The sequence below is a fragment of the Trichinella spiralis genome, assembly GCF_000181795.1.
Source record: "Trichinella spiralis strain ISS 195 chromosome Unknown Scfld6, whole genome shotgun sequence".
NCBI lineage: Eukaryota > Metazoa > Nematoda > Enoplea > Trichinellida > Trichinellidae > Trichinella > Trichinella spiralis.
The window spans coordinates 3,942,438-3,958,948 of NW_003526945.1; the positions used below are offsets into that span (position 1 = coordinate 3,942,438).

Below are 16,511 nucleotides of genomic sequence, written 5' to 3' on the forward strand. Positions count from 1 at the left end.
GAAGTATCTCTTTGAAGGTTGCTTCTATTATGTTGGGGGTAAATTTTATCTCGTTTGACATTTCGATGTATAATAACTTCGTCGGTGTGTGACAGAGCGACTGCGATTTGCAACATGTTGTAACATAGCTTTTCGTTCGTTGTGATTATTTCAAAATTTTTTCAACCTTTTACAAATTGCAAATTTAATTTGATATTGTTTAAAAATGAAATGCGATGATTGTCCAGTTTTAGTTTTATAATTTTGATTTTCTCTTTTTTTCTTTCAATATCAACACCAGATATTATTTATAATCTAAAGATTAAACGTGGGGAAAAATTATACTTTTGATAAGAATCTATTTTTAGCATTATCAAATTGCGTACGTAATTGTCAAAGCGGCAATTGCACCGAGGCCGGGCAATTGGATTTTGGAAAAGTCAATTGATGGGATTGAATGGAAACCTTGGCAGTATTTTGCTTATTCGGACGAAGCATGCATGCGCTATTATGGCGTGCCTGCTGCTGCAGTAGTGCCGAAAATAACACGAGACGATGAGGTGCTTTGCACTAGTCAGTTTTCCAAGTTGGATCCACTGGAAGATGGCGAAGTAAGTTGTAGATTTTTCAACTTTTGGAGAAAATCCTCGTGAATTTGTTGTGTATAAAAATTTTCTTCCATTTCAATCCAGATTCACACATCACTAGTTAATGGTAGACCTGGCGTCGATGGTCCAAGCGATACTTTGCAGGTGAAAAAATTGTTCAATTTTGCATGCATTTTTATAAACTTTACATTAATGTTTCAAGGAATTCACAAGAGCAAGATATGTCCGGCTTCGATTCCAGAAACTGCGTACATTGAATTCTGATCTGATTTACATCACCAGGAAACCAAAGCATGAACACATTGATGAGTCTGTTACCCGAAGGGTAAGTTTGCTCATTTGATTATTTTTTTCATTCAAACAATTCAAATGTTCACTTGCTAACATCTCGATTTCTATTTTCCTTTTAGTACTTTTATGCAATTCGTGACATCAGCATTGGTGGCCAGTGTATTTGCTACGGCCATGCTGAAAGTTGTCCAGCTGATCCCGTTTCAGGAGTCAGTTTCAGAACTTTATTCTTCTTCTTCCATCAATTTGAGATTTTCGTTGAAAAATTAATGCATTTCAGCAATTACAATGTGAATGCGTTCACAACACCTGCGGTGAAAATTGCGAACGATGCTGTCCATTGTTCAATCAGAAACAGTGGCGCCGAGGTACGACCAGCGATTCGGGCGATTGTGAACGTGAGTTATTACTGATCTATTATTATTATTATTTTATGTAAAAATAAGAAACGTAAGAAACAAAATGCAAATTTTAGCTTGTCAGTGTTTCAATCATGCGACGGAGTGTAGATATGACCCTGAAGTGGAGAAGCAGCATCTCAGTTTGACCCCCGAAGGTATCTACGAAGGAGGTGGAGTGTGCATTGATTGTAAAGTGAGTTGTATTGGTTTTTGTATTCCATAATTATTTGTTTTTTTTTGCTTGTACATATTGTGCATAAATTTACAGCACAACACACAAGGCATCAATTGTCAAGAATGTAAAGATTTCTTTTACCGACCAACTGGCGTATCCGTGTACGATCAGAATACGTGCCAACCTTGCGAATGTGATCCGCTGGGTTCTATTGACGGGTCGTGTGTTAAAGAACAGTCCACTGCACCGGAGGGAATGGTATGGGTGCACTTGTTTATTTGTTGTTAAATTTTCAAATTGACGTTTTAAACGTTTTTGTTCAGAAACCCGGCGACTGTTTCTGCAAGCCTGGCTTCGGAGGCAAACGATGCGAAAGATGTGCTCTCGGCTATCGTAACTATCCTGTCTGCGAACCTTGTCCATGCTCTCGTGCTGGTTCTTCAAACTATGCTACCTGCGAGGAGGATTGCATATGCAAAGTATGCGCATTTGAAAAGTGCCAAAATAATATTCAGCAGTGCAATCTTTTCTATTTGAATGATGATAGCGTTTTTTTAAATATGCCATTACTGATATTATTTTTCAGGAAAATGTGGAAGGAATATTTTGTGACCATTGCAAACCAGGATTTTTCAACTTGGACGAGGATAATCCCGCCGGCTGTACAGCGTGTTTCTGCTTTGGCATGACGGACAAATGCAAAGAGGCTAATTTGGCCAAGCGGACGGTTTGCTTGTTGTTTAAATATTTTTAACATGAAATTACCAGCCATATTGTTCTATTTTAGATCATTGACATGTCAAATTGGACTTTGTCCAATTTGGATGGTTCGAAATCTTACAAACCAACGTACGAAACGTTTGGTGGTCTATCGTTAACCATGGACAACCGTCGTATAAACGATATGACATTGATGTATTGGAAAGCTCCAAACAACTACACTGGAGACATGGTATATTGGATTTTTTTCTTTTAGTAATTGGAAAAGCTCTGAATATGCAAATAGAAACTATTTTAGATTGCTTCTTACGGAGGCAACCTTCGTTATTACGTCTATTTCGTAGCAGAACGTGATGGTTCTCACATTCCAATTGCCGATGTCGTTTTGAAAGTATGTTCTAGGCACGACAAATGACAAACAGATAAACAGATTACAAAATACATTAAACAGGGAAATGGATTGGAAATTGAGCATCACGTTGATCAACCGTTTTACGAGCGCGAAAATGTTACAGTAACCGTAAAATTGCACGAATCCTGGTCATGGCGTGATGTGAAATCGAAACGACCAGTGAGCAAAGTGGACTTCATGACCGTGTTGGCAAATGTGGAACTGTTGATGATCAAAGCAGTTTATCGCAAATCTCAACTGCAATCGAAGTAATTTGCTTTTGTTTGCTTTATTTTAAATTTTTTCTTTTCTTATAAATTATTTTTTCATTTGTTATTCAGCATTCATTCCATTTCTATGGAAGTGGCCGTTGTTGAGGCTGCTGAGAACAGCAACAACAACAACAACAGTTCGCTGATGAAAAGTGTTGAAATGTGCGAATGTCCTGAAAAATATTCTGGTCTCTCTTGCCAGGTAATATATCCGTTGCATTTTTTAATTTGATTCATATTCAAATGTGTTTCGAATGGATTTCAACAAACTTTAAAACTGTATTATTGCCCAATAGATTGGGACAAAAAAATACAATTCAATTGTTCTCTTATAAATATATTTGTGTAGAGCTGTATCCCTGGTCATCGACGATTGAATAACATTCTTTACAAAGGTCGGTGTGAAGCTTGCTTGTGCAACGGTCGATCGTTACGTTGTGACGCACACACTGGTCATTGTTTGGTAATTTTATCGAAATACTTTTCATTTGATATGTTTCACTTGCGTGTTTCTTAATTTCTGTCGGCGGAAATGTAATATATAGTTTTTCTTAAATCTCTGGTACAGGACTGCACGCATCATACAACTGGTGCACGTTGTGAACACTGCGCTCGAGGTTACTATGGAAATCCCCAACTGCAAGGCGGTGATTCGGCTTGCAAACCTTGTGCATGCCCATTGTTGAATCCGGAGAACAATTTCAGTCCTACCTGCATCAGCGCTGAATATGGCCTAGCTCATTCATATTCCGCAGACTACATTTGTACAGACTGTCAGCTTGGATACACTGGAATCAAATGCGAACAGTATTGCACAATATATATATTTTGTATCTGTGAAAATTGACGTGTAATGGAATGCATTGTAGATGTGCCGATGGTTATTTTGGCGATCCAATGGTGCCCGGCAATTTTTGTCAACCTTGTCAGTGCAATGGGAATGTTGACACAGCAGCGGTTGGAAACTGTCATCATCGCACTGGCGAATGTTTGAAATGCATAGGCAATACTGTAGGGTGGAACTGTGAACGTTGCAAGGACAGCTTTTACGGAAACGCTTTGGAGAACAACTGCCGAGGTGAGTTCTGAGCTTTACTGTCCATTGCTTCTTTGTGTGGATCAAGTGTTTGTTGATTCTCTTGTCAGCTTGTGGGTGCAATTTACATGGCTCGTTGTCGTTGAACTGCGATCAGTCGAACGGTACCTGCCCTTGCAAGAAGTATTTTATCGGCAGGCAGTGCGATCAGTGTGAAGTGAGCAATTTATTTCTTTGTTTTATATTTATATTCTTATTTTTTATCGAAAATTTGAAAAAAAAGCTTAATGAAATTGACCTGTGTAATATCGAAATGTATATATGTATTTTTTCTTTTGTTTGGTTCATTGGTTTGTCTGTTTAGGAAGGGTACGGCGATATTGAAAACGGATGTGTGGAATGTGCTTGCAATGAAGTCGGCTCGTTATCGTTGCGTTGTGATCCCGTTTCTGGTCAGTGTCCGTGTAAAGCAGGCGTCTTTGGCAAACGCTGTGACACTTGTGTATCTGGATATTATGACTTCTCAGAACGAGGCTGTCGATGTATGTGCTTGTTTGTTTCTGTTTGATGTGAACTGTAATTTTATTATTGTTTTGTGTTTTAGTTTGCAATTGCTTTGCACCCGGCTCGGTGGAAAATGGAAAATGTGATTTGCAAACTGGGCAGTGTGTTTGCTTGCCGAATGTGGTTGGTCAAAAGTGCGATCGGTGCCAGGTAGACGATTCGAATATTATTAATTTTATGAAATTGCACATTTACATATTCATATTTGTTTGCCCCTTAAGGATGGTTATTACAATATTTCCTCTGGCGAAGGTTGCAAACCTTGTGACTGTGATCCGCACGGTTCAGATGACGAAGTTTGCGATCAACACACTGGCCAGTGCAAGTGCAAGCATAATGTTGCAGGTGACAAGTGTGACAAGTGTGCTCCGAATTATTTTGGATATGTTAGCCACGGATGCAAAGGTATGTCTGTGTGTGTGTGTGTCTGTGTTTGAATTGTTTTAGCAATAATTATGATGAAATAGTCGAATAGGTTAATTGAAAATTGCCGAATAGAAATATAATATTTACTTTTCCATTTGATTTTCATTGCAGAATGTCCACGATGTCCAGCTCCAGGGCACGTATGCCATCCTACCACAGGCGAGTGCGTATGCCCCCCGAACACTGTTGGTGACATGTGTGAACAGTGCGCGCAGAATTCTTGGAATTATGACCCTTTGAAAGGTTGTGAGGCCTGCGATTGCAATATCGATGGTTCCAAGTCGTCTGTTTGCGATTTGCACACTGGCAATTGTAAATGTCGCACCGGCTATACTGGCCAGAAGTGCAATCTTTGCATGCCGGGATTTTTCGACTTTCCTGTCTGTCGTCCTTGCCAGTGCTTTTTGCCGGGTACCGATCCGAATACATGTCACTCAGATGGATGCACTTGCGATGATCAAGGCCAGTGCGCTTGTAAGGTTGGTGCAGAATTGATGTTTTTATCCGTTTGAAGATTCCTTTGATTGATTTTAATAATTTTATCATAGAAAAATGTGCATGGCTTAAAATGCGACGAATGTCAGCCATATTCGTTCAGTTTAGAAGAAGCCAATCCAGACGGATGCACGGAATGTTTTTGCTTTCAAAGAACAAACTTTTGCATTCAGTCTTCGTTTGTTTGGCAACAGGTTTGTAATATACATACATATATATATATATATATATATATATATCTGCTATTTCATTTCGTCATTTCCATTTATTGTTCAGATTATTACCGAAGATCGGCATGCGTTTTTTGTCCAGCCATGGCTGTACCCGACGCGTATCCATGGACTGGAAGTGTTGCCTTCTGAACCGCTTGTCCTGAACTCATATCCAGCTGACCATACTCCCATTTATTGGTCTTTGCCGAAAAGATTTCTCGGAGACAAAGTATACCTTATTTTTTATATGCATTTTTTCTCTCATTATTTCAATTTTATCTTGTGAAATTATTCGACGCTGATTCTTATTTAAATTTTTTTAATGTAGATTCTTTCCTACAATGGATTGCTCCGATTTGAAGTTTCCAATATTGGCAATCATTTCATTGACGGCTCACTGAAGCCAGACGAACGTCTTTTCGAACAATATCCGCTGGTTGTATTGGTCGGCAATCATCGACTGGTATTTGAGCATTACAAAAGTCGATTCGAAATTTCTCCGAACGGTGTCTATACGGTCAAGCTTCGACAGGTTTGGAAGAATTCGATAAATTTAAGCGTGAAATTTTCACTCGGTTCAATTATAATCTGTTCAACATCAACAGGATCAGTGGAAAGCTCGTCAACAGAAAGAGTTGCCAGTTTCTCGCCAAGCGTTCATGACCGCTTTGCAAAATTTGCAAGCAGTTTACATCCGAGGCACCTTCAACGAGCGTATTCACGAAGCTAGGTGTGTAGCAGCTTGAGTTTTCATTTTTATTTTTACTTTATACTTACTTTATTTTTTCGTTGCTGCGTTTCAGCTTAAGCGGAGTGACAATGGACATGGCTGTGTACGAAAACACAACTTTAGCCGGAAACAAGACTGCAGTGGGCGTTGAAGCTTGCGATTGTCCCAAAGACTACAGCGGAACGTCGTGTCAGGTGAGAATTTTCATAGATCAATTTATATTGCTTATTTGCTGCTAACTGGGCAGCAACAACTGAACAGTGAACACGACTGTGAACTGTGGACGTGAGTTGAGGGGTAGGCAGTAGGAGAGGCATAAAATTACTCTGTATGTTTCTTTGTTAATGGCAAATATTTGTTGAATATTTGCTGTAAAAATGCAAATTTGTCATCTGTGAATAATTGTCCTCTTTTCAAGAAACCCGCCGACGGGTATTGCCGCAAGAAGCACGTGAATTATTTGGATAGTACAAACGAGCTGGATTTGGTCGGTTGGGCAGAATCTTGCGCTTGCAATGAACATTCGTCTAGCTGCGACCGGGAAACGTGCGTCTGTTTGGTAAATTTTGCTGTTTTTGTTGCTTCTAATCGTCGGCGATCGCATTTTCACCTACCTCTTTGTGCACATTTTGTTTCGTTGCTCATTTTTTCCAGTCCTGTCAGCACAACACGACCGGCGATCATTGTGAACATTGCGCCGTCGGTTATTACGGCAATGCAAAAGAAGGAACGCCGCATGATTGTCGAAAATGCGCTTGTCCGCGTGCGGATCAGAGTTTCAGCCAGTCGTGTCGTTTGGTTGCTTCGGGCAAAGGATATGCGTGCGATCAGTGCGAACCCGGCTACACTGGAGTCTATTGCGAACAGTAGGGACCGAACCGACAGTTGTCGGTGGCGGCTTGTGAATGAATTTGTTACTTTTCAGCTGTCTGTACGGATACTTTGGCGACCCGCAGCGAGAAGGCGGGAAATGCACCGCCTGCGATTGCAATCCTTACGGTTCGTTGTCTGAAATTTGCGATTCGACCAGCGGTCAGTGTCCGTGTCGAGAAGGAGTCACCGGCAGGGACTGTTCGGAATGTCAGTCCAGGTACGCTCTGGTCGGTGCTGAATGTCAGTGTAAGTTGGCAAATTGTGTAAATTCGCTGGGGATTTTTTGTATGTTTTTTTTTTGATTTTGTTCAATAATTGTATCTTCGTTGGCGTACAGCTTGCGACGTCGGTTGCACGAAAGAATTGATGATGGATGTGGATCAGCTGAACGCTGTCATACAGACGGTGAACATTTCCCACTTCATCCCGGCACCGTGGGGTCGTGCGTTGCGATTGCAAAACGACACCGCCAACATGCGTCGACAATTGGAAAGCATTTTGCAAGCTCGCGTCGACGCTGAGCAAATATTGCTCGACCTGAGCGACGGCGATGAGTTTACCAATCAAGTCGATTCTTTGCAAAAAGATGTCACTTATCTGCAAGAGAGGACCATCTCCAGCAAGGCTAAAGCTGCACAATTTATGAACAATTCAGAACATGTGAAAATGGATGTTCGATCGACATTGGAAAAGGCTTTTGGTGAGTGCCTTTTGTTGTTGTTGTATTTGTAGAGCTTGACTTTTCTTTGGTGCACAAGTGGTGCGTTCACGGCACGGAACGTTCTGAATAGCAGGAAGAATGTTCAGAAGAGTATTTATTGTTGAGTTGTATTTTTCAAAATTACAACACGCTTCAGTTGATGATTCCTTCGTGGAAGATTCATGTTGTTTTTGTGCATGTGGAAAAGAAGCGATTTAAAAGCCGATTTACAAACGAGTTATTTGCTGACTTGATGTCAAAATTTGCAACGTTTTTTTCAGCCTTGCGTCAAGCTTTACTGATATACTTGGCAAGTGCTTCTGATGCGTCTCAGGAAGAGCTGACTGAATGGCTGGAGCAGATGAAGCAAACTTTGGACGAGATTCGAGGACGAGACGAATATTTGCAAAAGCATCTGAGCCGCGCTGAAATGGAGCTCAGGTTTATTTGATATATTATATATATACAGCATTTGAAGTTTTGCTTGTTCAATGTTTTGCTCTTTTATTATCGTTAAAGAAGACAAAAGGAACTGCTGGCAGTGGTGTTGGCGAAGAAGTTCAACGATACGCAGTTTGAACGACTGAAAGAGAAAATCTTGGCTGAAACGAAGCGTTGGGAAAATATGCGGGATATAATTTGGGATACGGTTCGCAAGCAGTCCACTTCCGCTTCGGGAACTCTGTCAACGGCTACCAAAATGCTCGAGCAATACATGGTACGTGTGTGATCGATGTTGGTTTTTTTTCTTCATTTTCATTCAATTGAGAATTATTGTATGTTTGTTTTTTGTTGTAGAATATTCTGGAAGATGTTGAAAATATTGGTGAAGGTTCGATGAAAGTGTTAACTGATGCACAGGAAAAGCTCGACAACGCCACACAAGATCTGCTCAACGTGCACGACAATTACAGGGTACGTAATATCCAGTGTTGTTGGTTTTGGGTATTTTTTTTGAAAAATAGACAAAACAAAAACTTATTATTCAATTGAAGGAAGCGAACCAGTCGATACCTCGACTCGAAGAAGCGTTGGTTCTTTGCGACAAAGAAGCAAGCCGGCTGGCAGTTTTGCTTCCGGCTCACCGGGAAAAGTATTACTATCCGGCTGAAAGCCACGCTGACATGTTGGAAGTGGAAGCGGCTGAAATTAAAAAGTGCAATTAATATTGATTGTTTGTTTTGGAAAAGATTAACGTGTTTTATTTAAATTTGTAGCTCCTTTGCCGAAACTAAAGACGCATCTCATTTGGCTCTCGTTGCTTCGGGCGTGTATGAAAATATTATCGAAGCGTTGCAAAATGCATCCAAAGCTGCCGACCTGGCGCAAGAAGCAACTCATCGTACAGACAAGGTAATGCGAGTGTAAATTGCAATTATTAATACGTGAATATATGTATATATTTGGTTTTCAAATGCCATTTCAGTTGATTTCTAATCCGGAATATCCGCTGGTGGATTCCGCACGTCAGGTAACCAATCACAGCATGGAATTGCACAGGGATGCACAGTCGATCGACGTGAACGGTACGGGTCAAAAGAACATTGAAATGAAATTTTTCAAAAAAAAAACTAAACCGTTATTAAATTTTATTGATAAATCAATTTTCGCAGGCTTGTTGAACAAAGTGACCGAATACGAGAATCGTACGAGCGGTATGAAGAGCAACATCGACGACTCGATGAAGGATTTGGAAAATATTTGGTCAAGTTTCGACAAATTTGATGGTAAAAATTTTTATTTTTTACACCACTTTTTGCTGTGATGAGTTTGTTTTTGCTTTGTTTTGTCTTTATTTTTGGTAGATTTTCACAACAAAATGGAAGGCGTGCACGATATTACGAAAAAGGTGGGCAAGCAGTCGTCCGCGGAAGAGGGCCAAACGTCTGCGGTTATTGACAGCGTCACTAGTCTGGGGAACAAAGTCGAAGAGTTTTTGTCTCTTACCAGTCTTGGCATTCGAAAAGTTACTGATTCTGGTTAGTGGGATTTTTATTTTTTTAAAAAAATATTTATTTATATTTTAATGATGTGCTGTTGTGTTCAAGTGAATCGATCATTGGAAGAGGTGCTTCGAGCAAGGGAACGTTTGAATCGTGTGCGCACTCAGGCCGACAATAACGACCAGAAAGTTTTCGATCTTAACAATAAATTGTCGCTGTTGAAAGAGAAAATCAAAGAAGCTCGTGAAAAAGCTTCCAAAGTTTGTCGTTTGGCTACGACCGTGTGCATTTTTGGGGTAGGGGCTGATAGAATTGTTGCTTTTGTAGGTGAAATTGTCTGTCAAATCGAACGCGGACGATAAATGTTTCCGATCCTATTCGTCGCCGACGGTTCCGTCAATTTCGAACGAAATCAGTGTCGCCTACCGTCCCCTGGACCGTGTACCGAATTCATTGTTATTTTTGACCCAAACTGAACGTACCAGAACGGTAAGATTTTTTTTTCTGTTTGCTTTTCAATGAGATTTTAATTTTAATGTTGGTTCCGTTGTTTCGGTGAATGGGGAGAATTTCGTTGAAAGTTCTCTTTCTCTCCTCGCAAAATTCTTTCTTTTTTTTCTGAATAATATTTTTTTTTCAAGCAAAATACCGAATATATGGCAATTGAACTTCGTGATCGTCAAATTGTTTTCCTGTGGAATATTGGCGGTGGTGATCAAAAAGTGACCAATTTGAAGCAGATTCGATCAGTGGCACGTAAAGATCGCATCGCTTGGTATACGATTGATGTGAAACGGTATGTAATGGTAGTTTTTCATTTTGCTTTAATTCATTCTACGTGAAAGAAGGGAGAGTATTTCTTTTTTAGCAACGGCAACGCTGTGGTGTTGAATGTCACCGACGAAGAAGGCAGTACGACTGTGAATTACGATGGCGGCGGTTCACATGCAGTTTTCAACGCGATCCCTGGTCGGACGACATTATCTTTCGGCGCCGATCCATCAAAATTACCTCCCACAATTTCTACATCCCAATTTCGCGGAGCCGTTGGTCGGATCGAAGTCGACGGCCATGCGATTCCGTTGTGGAATTTCAACGCCGACGAACACTGCGTCGGCAATTTTCCAAAGTAGCGTCGTCGTTTTGCGTTCGGAAATTTTCCCCTTCCATATAATCAATTCTGCGCGCATTGTTTCAGAGCTTCCACCAAACCGTTGGAAGGCCTTGTGCAAGGGTGGATGTTCCGCGACGGATATGCCCAAGTGGCGCCGAACAGTCTTTTGTACGACATGCGCGAATTCCGTATTCAAGTCAACTTTGCCACCTATTCTGAAACGGGTCTGCTCTATTTCCGTGGTGATCCGGTGAGCGCCGACTTTTTGTGTTCTCATATCGCGCGTATTATTATTTCATAATTCTTTTTTCATCTAGAAAACAAAAGATTTCGTCTCTATTGAACTGAAAGATGGTCATGTTGTGCTTCAATTTTATCTGGGAGGCTTGTCGAAACTGCGCCTAGTTTCCCAGCATGCTTACAACGATGGAAAATTTCACAATGTGCTAGCGTTGCGCATGAAGACCAATGGTGCGCGCAGTTGTTGTTGTTCATCATTCATTCGTGGTTGTTTGTTTATTTGCTGCTTCTTCTTTTTGTTCCAGGTACGTTGCGAGTCGACAGCGATAGCGATGTAGTTACTGGTGAAGCGGCTCCAGGCTCGACGGGCTTGAACATCCGCGATCATGATCACTACGTCGGCGGTGTACCGGATAGCTTTCCCAAAGACGCGTAAATTCATATTTTTGTTGTTGTTCTCTGCTACACAAGAAAGAGAAGTGGTGTTTCTTTTTTTGAAAAATGATTTTTTTTCACATATGTGCAGTTGGTTCTCGTACGGCATCCAGTGGAGAGGCTTTTACGGTTGTATCCGGTCCATTTCGCATGGCTTTGGTCAGAATATTGACATCCGGAACGCGTTGAAGTCGTTGAACGTGGACGAATCGTGCGTGGAATCCAACGAGCGTTTGGCCACTGACGACAGAGTGATCAGTTTCAACGGACAGGGCGTCTTTGCGATGCAGAGTTTCATCTTGGACGCAGACTCTTCGTTGTCGTTCAACATGCGTACAACTGCCGAAGAGGCGATTTTGCTTTATCAGAGCAGTCAGTTGAAAAACAAACGTCGCAGAGATATCCATTCTGAGGTGACTGGCCACTTTTATTTCCACATCATCTCCCTTCTTGCCTTTTGCACGACATACTTGCTTTTATGGGATTGTGTAAAAATTTTCATGCTGGTGGATGAAATTGCATTTTTGTTTGCAGGGTTTTGTTGTTGTCTACATGATGCAAGGGCGAGTGTATGTGCACATTGGACGTTCAACTGGCAGTGCAATTACACTGCACACTGACGACAACTTCAACGACGGTAAATTGCACAACATACTGATCAAACGTGAAAAGGCTAGGTTTGTTTGTTTGTTTGTTTGTTTGTTTGTTTGTTTGCATCATGCCAATGAATTTGCAGCGTGACGTTGTTTGTCGATGATTTGGAAATGGATAGTGGCGAATTTGATACGTTGTGGACTCTTGGTTCGGTCGAGTCGATTCTGTTGCTCGGTGGATTGGCCGGAGTGAAAGTTCCCTCTGATGAAGCGACTGTGACACGTTCTTTCGTCGGTTGCCTTTCTGATTTCTTTCTGAACTACGAGTTTGTGATTTTTTTCCATTAATTAATTAATTAATTAATTAATTAATCAACACTGCTCTATTTTACTTTAATTTGTTGTTTTCTAATTTTGCAGAAGGATGCCGTTGTTGCCTCATTTTCTTCTGAACGCTCGGCTTGGCTACTGCGGGTTGGGAAGCTACGATGGCTATTATGGTATATAATTTCATTTTAGCAAATAATTTCATAAATTGCTGAAAACTAATTCTCGACTATATGTTCAAAAGTATTTGTTTGTTTTAATGAGTCGATTTTATTAATCCTTTTTCTCATTAAACAGTAAATTCTTCTCCTATTATAAATAAATTAATCGTTATCGAATTAAATATTTATCTCTTGAAGGCATTTTTTCTGCATAGTGCTGTTTAGTGGCTACAGTTTGCTTGCTTGCCTCCTTGCTTGCTTGCTTACCTGTGCTTCAGACCGTATATATATATATATATCGCTTTTTGCAGATTAAGTGTGCGATTGTTGTTGATGATGACGTGCTTATAGGGAAATTCTTTTTTTTTGTTTGCTTTTTATTTCACAACCATACTAGTAGTAGCAGTGGATTTTGTGACATTAAATGAAAAGTGAAGAATATTTTTTAATATAAAATGACGCTTTTCATAAAATATTTATGATCAAGTTCGTCATTGTTGTGTTGTTTTTTTTTCTTTCTTTTCTTGCGTGTAATTTAAATGAAGTTTGTAATAATTTTATTTTTTACGTTAATTTCCTTTTTTTCTTTTTCTTGGGAAAGTTTACGTGTAATTTCTGCAAGTGAAATTTCTAATACGCGTTTCTTGTATGCGTGAAAAGTTGCTTCTCTCCAAGGTGTGAAATCAATGGATCCACTGCTAGCCGATGACAGCACCGGTCAGATTCCGGTCTTGTTTCGAAAGCGACTTCAACCTGCTTTAACTGCGAAGAAAAATGGCAAGAAATGGCAGTTGAAAACTCGTCGAGGAGGTGATATTTTCTGAAAAAATGAACATCACTTATTATCATTAAATAAATATGTGTAACAACCTTTTCAAGCATACGTATAATTGTGTATGTATGTATGTATGTATGTATGTTAGTTTGTTTGTTTGTTTGAAATGGAGGGGTTGGACTTTTTTTCATGATTTGGTTTAGTTTTGTCATTTGTGTTATTATAAATTAATTGCACGTCACAATTTGCAATTTTCATATATTTTCAATTCACACAACATTTACAGATGCTGTGCTAGGAATGAATGCTCTATTTTTTGTCCATTTGAATATTAAAAGGGAAGGAAACAAGCACACACATACACGTACACGGACAAACATGACGAAGCACATTTTCGAAATTAACACCAGTTGAGTGGCTGAACTGTGACGAACACTTTTCACTTTGTTGGAAATTTATCTCTACTCGTTTCCATATTTGGCGATACTTTTTCTTTGGTTAATTGCTTTCCGATGCTAAACTTTGCCTGATTTGTTGCGCATGTGTCATGGTGTTGTTTTCTATTTTTGGGTTCATTTTTGGTCTTTTTTATTGAAATTATTTGCTCAGTTAAAATTGCTGGATTTAGAGTTAGAGCCTGAATTGGCAGTTTGACAGTACGTGATTATTGTTGTATGCCGTGTTCTTTGAAGTTAGCTTTTTTTTTGATTTTGCGTTTGGTTTAGGTGAGAGAATCACTTCCTCGACGGTTCCGTCCAGTTCAGAGGAAATTGAAGTACAATTGACCACCACCACCACCAGCAGCAGTGTTGCGTCGGTACTCACAACTGACGCGTCAATTTTCAGTTCTGGAGAGGTTTGTTGTATTTTGTTTGTTAAAATTGTCCATATTGCAGAGAAGCCAGTTGCAAGCTGTTCAATTATGTATGATTTATTTAGCAGGAAAATTGCAAGTCGTCACCTTGTTGCATTGGAAAGCCTGCCCAGAATGCTTTATTTTACAATTCTACTGCTAGTTATACTCGTATGTTTTTCCAAGAGAACTTAGCTGATGCAGGAGAGTGAGTGACGAATGATTTTTTTTTCTGTTCTTTCCCCACTTCACCTCAAATTAGTTGAATTCTGCACAGGTTTACCAAGAATTAATATTTAATATTTCAGTTTGAAATTTTCATTCCACTTTTGCACCGCTGAACCTGATGGTGTATTGTTATTCTGGTCGAATCGAAAGTACTCGCATTATGTGGCTCTTGTATTGGAAAATGGCCTGTTGACGTTGCATTTGCAAGGTCACAAGATGATTTCCCCCATAATGGCAACAGTGGCCAGCGGACAACGTTTGGACGATGGTCACTGGCATGGAATTGTTTTCCATAAGCAGCAGAGGCAACTTTCAATTCAACTCGATAATCACAAGCCAACATTTTTGAAAAATTTGCCCAAAACGTTGACTCTTCGAATGGCAGGTGGCTTGCTGCTCGGTGGTCTGCCGAAAAAGCTCCAAAATCGCATTCAAACGGTAATCAACTTTTCACTTTTATATCCGATGATTAATTTTTTTCAGCTCTTCATTGTCTTTCTATTTTGTTATTATTATTAGAAATTTGCGTTGCCATTTATTGGCTGTATTGGTGATTTTGAATTTAATGACAAAATTTACACTCTTCTCAACGGACGCAATCAAATGACATTCTCTTGTCGATAGACGAAAAAACAGCCAGCTAATTTTTAAAAAAAGAAGTCCCGATTTGCCGAAGAAAATTTTATTCAAGAACATCATAATTAAGCTAAATTGAACGAACTGTTTTTCCGTATTGTGTGTATTTAGGCCTTTTTACATTATTGCACAAGTTCACCAAATTACAATTCCATTATAGAAACAATCATTTCTGCATATGAGCAATTTTCTTTTTTTACATGCATTTTCTTGTGATAAACATAAGTTGTTGTTCGTGATGTCTTGCTTTAGTACCATATATATATATATATATATATATATATATATATATGGTGTTTTCACTAGTAAAAATGTTTTACTCTTCTTTGTTTTTACCCATAACCAAAAAGTATTATTACTGTGTTATCTATATTGTTAGATAATTGCTTTGCTCGAAGATTCCATTCGAAACATCCATCCTATGCACTCACTTCCCGGTCGAGTAGTTCTCGAGATATACCGAAAAAAGTGGGAAGCTTTCCAATGTATTAAAATAGCCAGTATGCCAACTTGAACCCTCCTGTTGTTTTCCGGGTCAAATTGACCCATTTTGACATTCAAAAAAAATTAATACCAAAATTATTGATTGCTGACGTTGAATCTTTTGATTGCTAGTTACATGATGACAGCAATTTGCTGTATTTTAACACTCCTTGACAGAGAGCATTACCGTCAATCACATGGAAACAACTTTTACCGCTTCACTGGCTTCGGCGCCTATAGCGAGGCTTCACTACGTCAAAGTGAATTCCAATACTTGCATCACCGGAGATACATTTGAATTCATTTGGAGCAACGTCCACAAAACATACACAATGGACAGGGTCATTGTGTAATGAGAAGTGTTTATGCGTTTGGCAAAGCTACAATTAAATTTTCACCTCAAACAGAGGGCATTAAGTAAATAAAGAGCAATGAAAAATCTACAGTAACCATATTTATCAGAAGAAGTGAATAAAATAAAAATTTGCATGCGAGGTCGTTTGCTTTAATGACATAAAGGAAATCATTTCAGTTTGAGGCCGTCCGTGGATGGTAGCTCAGCGTTTTGATCGGAAAATTGAATGAAGACAACCATTGAAGCCAAACATTATTTTTGCTTTGTATTCATCATTATTTTTTGGAATAATTTCTAAAAAATGATTTTTTAATCAACATTTAAAGTGCATGAACATCAACAATGGAAATACAACGCGTTTATCAGTAAGTGGCAGTTTTTTCATTTTTAAGTCATAATCACTTAACAATATACTTGAGAATCGATATTGAGTATAATTTCTCAATTCTCAACATGAGATGATAGGTGACTTAATAAACGTACAATTTTAATTTT

At 39.3% G+C, this 16,511-nt stretch overlaps 5 protein-coding genes across 5 annotated transcripts; all 5 read left to right on the top strand.

Moving 5' to 3' along the window:
* Positions 1-205: 205 nt before the first annotated feature.
* On the top strand, positions 206-7,440 carry Tsp_08686 (putative laminin B). Its single transcript, XM_003373911.1, has 29 exons — positions 206-226; positions 348-590; positions 672-731; positions 790-912; positions 998-1,087; positions 1,159-1,276; positions 1,354-1,472; positions 1,548-1,712; positions 1,778-2,002; positions 2,041-2,181; positions 2,242-2,406; positions 2,473-2,565; positions 2,626-2,834; positions 2,907-3,039; positions 3,187-3,300; positions 3,406-3,644; positions 3,707-3,915; positions 3,984-4,090; positions 4,238-4,415; positions 4,478-4,587; positions 4,659-4,842; positions 4,975-5,342; positions 5,412-5,552; positions 5,635-5,799; positions 5,899-6,102; positions 6,176-6,300; positions 6,374-6,494; positions 6,719-7,184; positions 7,226-7,440. Exons 1-29 carry the CDS (start codon positions 206-208, stop codon positions 7,438-7,440), a joined length of 4,851 nt encoding a protein of 1,616 aa, XP_003373959.1.
* Positions 7,441-7,542: 102 nt separating this feature from the next.
* On the top strand, positions 7,543-7,964 carry Tsp_08687 (vacuolar protein sorting-associated protein 28). The gene is made up of 2 exons (XM_003373912.1): positions 7,543-7,873; positions 7,906-7,964. The coding sequence occupies exons 1-2, from the start codon at positions 7,543-7,545 to the stop codon at positions 7,962-7,964; spliced, it is 390 nt and encodes a 129-aa protein (XP_003373960.1).
* A 106-nt stretch (positions 7,965-8,070) lies between these two features.
* Positions 8,071-9,857, top strand: Tsp_08688 (vacuolar protein sorting-associated protein 28). Its single transcript, XM_003373913.1, has 9 exons — positions 8,071-8,110; positions 8,155-8,314; positions 8,393-8,591; positions 8,672-8,818; positions 8,869-9,029; positions 9,091-9,226; positions 9,300-9,405; positions 9,487-9,600; positions 9,679-9,857. Exons 1-9 carry the CDS (start codon positions 8,071-8,073, stop codon positions 9,855-9,857), a joined length of 1,242 nt encoding a protein of 413 aa, XP_003373961.1.
* Positions 9,858-9,902: 45 nt separating this feature from the next.
* On the top strand, positions 9,903-12,706 carry Tsp_08689 (putative laminin G domain protein). The gene is made up of 11 exons (XM_003373914.1): positions 9,903-10,112; positions 10,144-10,305; positions 10,458-10,612; positions 10,685-10,945; positions 11,015-11,180; positions 11,248-11,437; positions 11,476-11,602; positions 11,697-12,018; positions 12,140-12,282; positions 12,342-12,524; positions 12,619-12,706. Exons 1-11 carry the CDS (start codon positions 9,903-9,905, stop codon positions 12,704-12,706), a joined length of 2,007 nt encoding a protein of 668 aa, XP_003373962.1.
* A 666-nt stretch (positions 12,707-13,372) lies between these two features.
* Positions 13,373-15,166, top strand: Tsp_08690 (putative laminin G domain protein). Its single transcript, XM_003373915.1, has 5 exons — positions 13,373-13,496; positions 14,187-14,317; positions 14,404-14,522; positions 14,623-14,980; positions 15,062-15,166. Exons 1-5 carry the CDS (start codon positions 13,373-13,375, stop codon positions 15,164-15,166), a joined length of 837 nt encoding a protein of 278 aa, XP_003373963.1.
* The last annotated feature ends 1,345 nt before the right edge of the window (positions 15,167-16,511 follow it).

Coding starts and splice junctions, on each gene's coding strand:
- Tsp_08688 (XM_003373913.1), top strand. CDS start 8,071: ATGTGGAAAAGAAGCGATTTAAAAGCCGATTTACAAACGA. Junction 8,111..8,154: donor AAAAGCCGATTTACAAACGA/GTTATTTGCTGA, acceptor CGTTTTTTTCAG/CCTTGCGTCAAGCTTTACTG. Junction 9,601..9,678: donor AAGTTTCGACAAATTTGATG/GTAAAAATTTTT, acceptor TATTTTTGGTAG/ATTTTCACAACAAAATGGAA.
- Tsp_08687 (XM_003373912.1), top strand. CDS start 7,543: ATGGATGTGGATCAGCTGAACGCTGTCATACAGACGGTGAACATTTCC. Junction 7,874..7,905: donor GACATTGGAAAAGGCTTTTG/GTGAGTGCCTTT, acceptor TTGTATTTGTAG/AGCTTGACTTTTCTTTGGTG.
- Tsp_08690 (XM_003373915.1), top strand. CDS start 13,373: ATGGATCCACTGCTAGCCGATGACAGCACCGGTCAGATTCCGGTCTTG. Junction 14,318..14,403: donor CAATTTTCAGTTCTGGAGAG/GTTTGTTGTATT, acceptor TTTATTTAGCAG/GAAAATTGCAAGTCGTCACC. Junction 14,981..15,061: donor TCCAAAATCGCATTCAAACG/GTAATCAACTTT, acceptor TATTATTATTAG/AAATTTGCGTTGCCATTTAT.
- Tsp_08686 (XM_003373911.1), top strand. CDS start 206: ATGAAATGCGATGATTGTCCA. Junction 1,088..1,158: donor CAGCTGATCCCGTTTCAGGA/GTCAGTTTCAGA, acceptor AATGCATTTCAG/CAATTACAATGTGAATGCGT. Junction 2,182..2,241: donor CTAATTTGGCCAAGCGGACG/GTTTGCTTGTTG, acceptor GTTCTATTTTAG/ATCATTGACATGTCAAATTG.
- Tsp_08689 (XM_003373914.1), top strand. CDS start 9,903: ATGTGCTGTTGTGTTCAAGTGAATCGATCATTGGAAGAGGTGCTTCGA. Junction 10,306..10,457: donor AAACTGAACGTACCAGAACG/GTAAGATTTTTT, acceptor TTTTTTTTCAAG/CAAAATACCGAATATATGGC. Junction 11,438..11,475: donor TTGTTCATCATTCATTCGTG/GTTGTTTGTTTA, acceptor TTTTTGTTCCAG/GTACGTTGCGAGTCGACAGC.